Here is a 9,437-nt window from a genome sequence, read left to right on the forward strand (position 1 = left end):
AGCCACTAGTGACTATATTTTATTAATTTAGTAGGGGCATCTGTTTTATTAGTTATGCTCAAACATGCTAAGTGCATGTTTGAGCATAACAACAAAATGTGTGCAAAATGAGTAAATTGTTGCCTTTTACGACATTAGTGGTGTTAAAATTATTGTACTTTCATTAAGGTGGAATTCTTTTTATAGGTGCTTTGAAACAATGCTGCATATTTATCAATAAATGGGAAAAAAAAAGTTAAGTTAGTTTTCTCTGGAGCAGCTCTCTTGTCTGCAGTCTCTGGATAAAGTCACGTTAGAGCCCAAAGGACTCCATTCTTCTCCTGGCACAGAGGGAATAGGAAAAAGGGTAGAAAAGGGATAGGTAAACAGAGCCATTAGAGACAAATCTATTTCTGAAGAAAACAAAATCACATCATCAAACAAGAGAAAAAGAAAAATATGACCCTGCAGCCCTTCGGGCCTAGGCATTGCAATGATAGCGGACTATGGCATTTGTCTTTATCAGTCTGCCTTGAGGGAGGGGGAGGGTGGTGGGAAGGTGTAAGAGAAGAGAAAAGGAGAAAGACTGTGGAAAGAAAAAGCTCTGCACCTTCTTTACTCATCACAAAATTGCAGACCCATCTGTTACTTCACTTTCTTCATGGAACATGAAAGCACGAGCATGATTATTCCTCTTCCATACATGTTTTGTGGCTTTGCCGCTTGTGGGCTCTTAGATGGTCATTCTTTAAATATAGCATTGTGAAGCACTCACTGGACGAGAGCCTCATCAGTCATGGCTCGCCGGGGGAAACTTGCACAGTTTCATCAAAATGACAGGATTGACTTTCCAGATTTTCTCTTCTCTCTTTGACATTTGGTTGTTTATTCTGCTTTGTAACACTAACAACAAAGATTGCTTTAAAGCGTCATGCATTCATGTACAGTATATATTTAGATATATCTGTTGAAAATACTCCCCTTAAAATAACCACCTGCATGCCAGGTTGATAAAAAGACAGATGGAGTCATGCTTTCATTTTTATGCCATATTTGGACACTTCCATTTGAATCTTGCAGGTAGAATTAAGACTCTTTGGATCAGGTAGCTATTTCTGATCTTTCCCCTGTTTTCTGTTCTTAGCTAACAAAGCTGTTTGTTTTTGCACCCCTTTGTTGTGGTTAACTGATTAGTTATTTGGGTATAACTAACCAGTGGAACAAATAATCATGAATGAATAAAATACTTTGTGAAATAAATGTAGTGTTGAGAATGCAATTTTAAATCTCTATCATATCCCACTCATGCATTGACTGGCCTCTGCTTTGTTAAATAATATTTTACAGCAGGAACGTTTTGATCTTTGCTCCTTTAGGCATCACTAATACTGTGTTTCAAATTCTATTGGTAAGAAATTTGCACTTTGAAGCTTATTTCTTCCTGTTGCCGTAGTTGATTGGTGTTTTCTGTGTTCCATTTGTGAGGGCTTCATATTATCATTGTGCTTAAAGCTATTGTGGAGGATTTTCTTGATTTTTTTTTCATGTCCAAGAGCATGCATATGACCATTTCTCCTTGTGCACGCTCTGTTTAATAGTTGCTGTTCTCATTGCTCAAACAAGTTTACTGTGCCTGAAGGTCCGCCCTAACCCCTAAATCCCTCAATCGCTGCAGAGCGGGGACTTTATAGTGAACTCAGTTAACTTACCGTTCAGACAGATGATACCTTCCCTGTTGGTCCACTGCACAATGCCTGCGCCATCTTTGGTATTAGTCACTGCTGTCGGTTAGCGGCAGCCTATGGTGACAGCGGGCTGCTGTGACAGCAAATCCCATAATGCTTTGTGAGGAGAGCTCTGTGCAAAGCATTCTGGGATATATCTGCCTCTTCTGAGGCCTTTCTTTTCTTCTCATACACTTCGTAGACACATTTTCACCTACGAACCTCGGCCATTTTCAAAGAGCAGCAGTGAGAAAAGTGAGCTTTTGTGACTGTCTGAAACCGTAGCTCACCACAGATATAGGCACGCATGCTCAAAAAGCACGTAAGACAACCTTACGTAAACATATCACCAGAATGATTGACAATTAGGAGGACCACTTTTTTAGATGATCCACCCAGAAATAAAAGATCGTCCTCTATACCTTTAACCCGAACTCTGGGCTTGCTTAACTCAGTCGAGTTTGCGGATATATGTCACATGTTCTGAAACCAAAAGTCCTGAATATCACAGAGCCAAATAAACTGACTCCTGATAACTGCTCTACTCAAATTATGTTAATCCCACTTTCTGAAACAGGGATATTATGATTTGGCCTATAAATACAACTATGTTCAAAAGATTCTGAATAACTCTTAGAAGGAAATTACAACCACTTTTGGATAACACAAAGAGGATTTTAAAATGTTTGAAATAACTGTGGTTTCTATTTGTTCTTGCTGTCTGTGTGTTACACGCCCCTCTTGAGTGGGCCACAATATTAGGTATGGGGGGAAATGCTGCATGGAGTATAAATACTGCAACTTCTGTGTTCGTTTTGTCTCATCTCCACATGGAACGTACAAATAAATATGACCCCACCCTAAGAGTTGGAGTAATTGTAGTTTTGCAAGTGCATGCCCACCTACCACAGTTGCACAAATAGAACATTTCGGGAAGTTAAAGAATTAACACAGTGAATTTCATAGCTTTTATTTAATGGGTTCTGAGAAACGTCTGGGGCAATCCACAGACTCCCCAAAGTCATTAGGATTCATTGCAGGGAATCAGAAATGTCAGGGCAGTCCATCTAATAGTTTCTGAAAAGAGGACCAAAGGGCTGAACAAATGATGTTGCCTCCCTCAAAAGTATTTGCATTTGTCCTTTTATGCTATATCAGGTGCTTTCGCATCATAACAAAAATGGACTGTGGGGATCTTTTTCCTATTTATGTGGCAGAGCATTCTGTCCACAATCACAGATGATGAGCAAGATCTGACAAATGCCTTATCATTATGTCTCTCCAACGCTACTCAGTTTTTTAGATTTTTTATTCTTTTGCTCATAGCAGAAAGTAACTGTAAAGTAACATAGCAGAAAGGACTGTATGCATTACATTCAAGCTCACAGCTAGTAAGTGGCTGTGCTGTTTTCTTCCCTTCTTCCTTCTCTTTTCAATTTATACCCCTGGGAAATTTGGCTTTGTCGGAAATCTTTTTAGTCTTGCTGACCAGCTTTTATTTTTCCTTACCAGTTTGCAATTTGCCATGGTATTCCTAATAACTTGGACAGCTAATTGTCTGCAAAACAGATTATTTTCCGTAACTCTGTATTGCTGACAGTTATCATAATGTCGTATGTTTGAAAACACGTGTGTGAAGACAGTTTTTCATGGCTAGATTAAGTTTTTAGGTGTCTCCCTGAAGACATTAACTACATATAAAGCAACTTGACAACCTTTACAAGCATCACAAAATATTCTAAATACTCTTTGTAGAAAATACCCAGGTATTACTTTACAGAACTATCTTGGGGATAAAGTATTAAAAAACGAGAGCATATTAAAGCAGCAACATCAAAACTGTGACATGTGAGCAGTGTGTAGCAGAAGGCAGGGGGTATGGTAGTGCCAACATCATGTAAAATGCCTTGCCAGTGCTTTCTGAGTGAAATGACAACACAGCCTTGTGCCATTGGTAAACTATCTACCATCTGGTCACAGTTTCAGGATTCAAAAGTCCTAATTAGTAGCTCTTTCTCTGTCCACATTAATAAAAGGTATCAACCTATTTGTGTTTTTTTGTTTTTTGCTTCTACATTGTTTTTGAAGGGAACATGAGACAACCTTTTGGTCTACATTGGCATGGAAATGGCAATCTTGACCCAAAGCCATTATTTATATCATGTTGTGTTTAGCTATTTTTGCACCATGGAATATTTATAAAAGCCTTGACTGCCTCTACAAAAAACTCCCTGCCAAATAGCAAACTAATGGTGATAGATGTTGTGGTAGTTCTGCTCTTATTTTAGCTCTGCAGGAGCTAATAGGTTCTAACTTTTTTACCTATTTCTCCCCCTCTGTCTTCTTTGGTTTAGGTCAGAACATTTCATTCCCTCCAGTGGCTCTCTGGGTTACTGTAGGCCTGGCTGTGTGTCTGCTGGGTCTACTCATTGCATTGGCTGCTGTCTGCCGCAGGAAGATCAAGGAAAGCTGTGAGGAGGCCAGGAGAGAAGGTAACAGGGAAAAAGAAGTTATGCTTTAAGTCTTTGTATTTTTGCTATTTATTGTGGAATACACCGTTGGAAGGAGGTATTCAGTCTGAAAAGGTACCCGGAAAACCACTACTTAGGAGTTGCTATGATTTAAAGGAGACCTATCATGATATAATGTATATATATAATGATGTTCTTCCGTTGCAGTCTCTTTTGTTTTTAGAAAGTCTAAATGCTAAAATATCCAGCTGTTTTTTAATACAGAAATGAAAAAGCCCTGAACGCTGAAACAGACAATTTGGAATACTGCAAAAAAGTTCTAAAAATAAGTAAAAAATTCTAAAAATAAGTGTATATACCCTTAATAGCAGGAATACCCTTTAGCAGGAAAATAAGATGATCTACCAATGGAATGAACATTTTTATCCTTAAAATTAGATAATTAGATATTATGCATTTGGAATAAAAGACTGCAGGTGCTTTTTTTTTATCATACTAAAAGTAAAAAATTCACCTTTTTTTCAGAAAAAATGACTAACCTAGATGTCATTTTTTGCAGTGAAAGGAAATCAAGATAGGCATAACTTTGGAAGTGAAACCTCATTATCTGTGAATGATTTGTGACAGACCGTGGCAAATTCATGAAAAGTCATTTTGAGTTAAAAGAGCTTTATTTTAACATCTTTATTGCAATAGCACTTAAAGGAGGAGTCCTGTTTATTTGTTTCCTCATTTTGATTCCTCTTAAAATAAGATGTCTTCATCAAATTCCCCCCTTAATAGGTAAAATACAGTTAAGGCTGAAATATAATCACATTGCGTTGTCCACCCAATCTGTGCGTGCCATGTGCAAGCCCATACTACACTTTTATAGTTGGCGCGGATGAAGGTGCAGTACTTGCGAAAACCACAGAGGGGCAGTGATCAAGATAACATGCGGAAAGGCAGCAAAAAAAGAGAAAAAAAACAACTGTTGACATCGCACTTCCAACATAGTAGAACACAGTATTGTTTATTTAATAATTTATGATTATTGAAGTATAATAGGCGTGTTACACAGAAATAAACAAATAAATCAGTTGGATTGGTTGGTTGACTGAAAAGATCTCTGGCTTTCAGCACTTCTACAGTCTTCTGGAAGTTTTTTCCAGATAAGTGAACCATAGGAACTATATGCTGCTCCTTCATGTTTGCTTTTGGTGTCACTATGGCACAGCATGTGAGTGCAAATGCACCGAAAGAATCGCATCTCATCCAATCCCATTTATTAGTAGGCATGTCCTTACAATAAGCAGCTTAATAGCCATCATGCATTTCAAAAGCCTGCACTGAGCCAATGTATGACGCTCTAGAAATTAGTGGTGGGTTTTAGCCCTTTCTCAATATGTAAATTTAGCTGGGTGAGTTTTATAACTTGTACATTTTGCAATAAAACCAAAATAACTATTTTTTTTCATAATTTGATGGTTTTTTGTCTTATTGTTCCCACTTATGACACATCACTTTTTGCGTAAACAATATAATGAATATTTATATATATATTCATATATGTATAATATATCGCACAAAACCCAGTTTAAAGCCTGGAACAATTGGCTTTTAGTAGCAGCTGGAACAGCTCACTGATGCGTGTCTAACCAGGTCAAACGATTCTGGAAGCGACCCGTGTTAAAATCTCGTCGGTTCTGATTGGCATGCAGTGAAAACATTAGACCCGGTTTAACCAGCTAAATTACGTGATTCCATTGAACGTAACGTACGGAAATCTACACGCAGCAGATCGGGTAAGAGGAATTCGGACAGATAATAGAGTGAAACAATAAAGCACACGTATTACACCCTTGCCTCACATGTTCCTCTCCATTGTTTACGTTTCTGATTTCTGTCACACTGGTGACAGAATCGGCGCTAACCCAGCGTGATGCCACGGGGGACAGAGGCTACGCAGATTGCCAGCGAGGGCTTAGAGCCAGCTTTTCTTGCTGGTGGTAAGGAAGCCAAATGTCGATTGTAAGCAGTGGGGAAGAGACTCAAGACTTGCACTCTGAAGATTTAGGAGTTCACATACGTTTGGTGTAAACTGGAGTTTCATGAACAATTTGTATTTCACATATGCTAATAAGTTACATTTATGTTTTGTTTTTTGAGACAAAAAACCCTGCAAACATTTATGTTTGTAGCAAATAAGTTAGAACAAAAGCAGACAATTTTTTTTTTTTGGACTGTTGAGTTACACTGTAAATCACCTGTTTTAACCTATGATGTTCTCCGGCCATGGGTTAAATGAAACATACCTTAAACTTCTCCAATAACTTGCCAACAATGCATACAAATGTTGCAGCGTTGGTGTAGGAGGAAGAATGACTCTAAAGCAAGATGGAGCTGAAAGCGATGATGAGATGTTAACCGCTCAACGAACTTTGAGAATCCAGAGGGAGCTTTGCTTAATGCATATAGCAGGATCGCAAATGGTGGGACACATATCTGTGACAGGGAGGAACATCATTATTCGGGTCCAGTAATTAGCATCGCAGAATGGCTGAGTGTCCCCGCAAGTGCAAAAGGAAAAAAAGTTTTGAAATGAGATAGATACCACAAAGCCACCAGCTCTGCTGTAATGAGTTCTGTTCATAGTGGAGGAGACATTTAAATAAAGGTCAGCCAGAGTCTGCAACAGGGCTTCAGAGGTTTAAAAATAAATATGGAAGTGACACAGACTCAGAGAAAGAGTAAATAGCTGCATGGAACATATAAAATCAAATGAAATGGAAAGAGAGAAATATAATGCAGTTCTTCCCACCGGCATGGGCCTCGGAGGGTTGGGCCCTCTTCTTCAGTGAACTGGATGAGGTGCTGATTCTCTCGCCGGCAGCCCGGACACTGAAGGCGGGATTCATTATGTGGTCATCCACTGCCTGCCTTATTGAAATGTTAAATCTTTTTTTGTCCCCTGCTAGCAATGCTTCTGGGGTCTTACAGCTTTTTCAGTCACAAATCTGAACACTTCTTTACAAATCATGCAGACTATTATACCCCTGATGGAGAGATAGTGTTGGAAAATGGATGGGAAAGAGGCTCAAAACAGGGCAGCTATACACACATCCAAAGCTCTTGTGGGGGAAGCAAACAAGGATGTGCAAACTAATTGTGGTTGTCTTATCTTTTAATGGTATTTTTGGGTCTAACCAGATTGAAGTTGACTCTCTCTTCACTGTGACTGGATAGGGAGGGTAGAAAGGTCAGTAAACGTGGAGAAGTGGGTAAGTCATTTTTCTTCCCTGTCATAATCAATGTGGAGCACTAGAATGTGTATCATAACTGAGCAGAGCAGCTTGTGGTATTACAGCTTTTACCAGAGTCAGTGTCAGTGTGTGTAGGAGCACCAGCATGGCACTGTTCTCTTAAATATTCTATTACCTCCTTCATCCTTCACTGTTGACATCTTTATATAATAGCTATGTAGAGTAGGCTGTGTTTCTAATGCATGCCTCCACTGGCCTATCCAAAGTCAGTCATCCATCTCTTCTCAACTCTTTTTACATTCAGACAAGCATGTGATTTAATCAAACTTTCTCTTGGGATCATGCAGAATTGACATGGGAACATTTTCCTTCGGTGTGAGTAAAATATCTCATCTGTGTTTCCCCCTGTGGGATTTTTAACAATGGGGCACACATGTTTTCACAGAGATTAACCCTTCGGTAAAAAGAGCTTGAAAGAGCAAAACACTATGTCTTATCAAGAGCTGGTTTTAAAAAGAATGAAAAAAACAAACAAAATGCTGTAAAAATCTTGGGGCTATAAAATGTAAAGACTTTTTGCAAAATGGTTTAATGTGTGTGTGGTTTAAAATAATTAACTGAACCATAATTATATACATATAGTTCTTTGAAAAACCACTCATGCCCAATGGCTTTTTTTTTTATTTAACCTTTTGCCATTGTGCAAATGCAAAATTGGTTTATTTTCTATTTGGATGTCATGTAATAGATCATTTTCACATTTGTTTAATAAAAAACTAAACACATGTGAAGTTGAATACATATATAGATGTTTGGATGTCAGAGACATATTTCTGAATTACAATCTTAAAGGTATGGCCTGCAATTGTATTCAGTACCCCAGGTGTAGAAGCCTTTTTGGCTGCAAATGCAGCTTAAAGTAGGGTGACCAAACGTCCTCTTTTTCATGTCTACTTTTTACATTCTGTCTGTGGCCTCCGGAGGGGGATTATAAATTAACGTTTTCATGGGACCTAATCATATGCTTAAATCGACTGGCGCACAGAGTACTATGGTACTTTGTTGCTCGACATAATCTTGAGGGACTGCCTTGTGAGAGGGTCTAGCGAGACATCCACACACACAGGGAGTAGATCAACCAGCATTGGACACAAAATACCGAAACAAAAGTGCAGCTTCACAGATGAACCTCAAAAAAGTATGCACATTCCTTCCTGGTCACGACAAGTGGGAGGCTGAGTGCACCGTGTGCAAAGCTGGCACATATGTTTCAGTGTCTAATAAAGGTCCTGGAGATCTCAAAGATCACATGGACACTGAAAAAAAAAAAAAAAGCTTTCTGAGGTGACAGCTCTGCCAAAGTTTACTAAGAAACTTTACTGAAATTTGGGGCCCTAGGCAAATGTAGAAGATAACACATAAAACAGAACCGTTATACAGATATTTAATAGAATATACATTATTTGTTCTACGTTTTGTCCCTCTCTTTTTGTCCCTTTTCTTGTTGTTTTCCTCTCTATGTTTTGTTCTCAGCTGACTTTTCATGCTGTCTCAAAAGGAATTAAATTTTTTTTCAGAAGCACTATCACTTAGCTGATTGCTCCTTCCTGTGTTTCCAAAAAGGCGACGGCAAAAGTAAATAACCCAGTCCTTCTTCTCACTGTAGACAAACCATGATCTGCTTCTCTGTTCTCCATTTTTCATTGGTATGAAATAATAGCTGCATGAATCATGACAGCAAGATAGAGGAGAGCAGGAGGCGGGGTTACCAATCTACTTGCTCTGGAGAGCAGAGTTAGGTGCTTTTATATGTCGTTGCCATAGTCCCCACTAGCAGAAAAAAGTAGCTAGATCTGGCGCTAGGCGCTTTTTTGAAATAAAAGTGCTGGAGGCACTATTATTTATTGGCAACACTGCTCTTCACAGTGTCTTAGTTGGTTTTGAAATGGTCTGCTGCTTTTTGGACCTTTCTGAACATGTGCAGCAAATGGACTGATGGACTGATCCAATGTGGTGGACAC

The 9,437-nt window shown here is 38.8% G+C and overlaps 1 protein-coding gene across 1 annotated transcript in view; it reads left to right on the forward strand.

Annotated features, from left to right (window-relative positions):
• cd276 (CD276 molecule) overlaps window positions 1-9,437 on the forward strand; it is a 139,052-nt gene that overhangs the window by 87,702 nt on the left and 41,913 nt on the right. The window contains exon 5 of the mRNA XM_015378509.1: window positions 4,058-4,195. Coding sequence (XP_015233995.1) covers window positions 4,058-4,195 — 138 coding nt within the window. The remainder of the gene's footprint in view (window positions 1-4,057; window positions 4,196-9,437) is intronic.

This window comes from Cyprinodon variegatus, unplaced genomic scaffold, assembly GCF_000732505.1.
Source record: "Cyprinodon variegatus isolate N-32 unplaced genomic scaffold, C_variegatus-1.0 Scaffold173, whole genome shotgun sequence".
NCBI classification, from domain to species: Eukaryota; Metazoa; Chordata; class Actinopteri; order Cyprinodontiformes; family Cyprinodontidae; genus Cyprinodon; species Cyprinodon variegatus.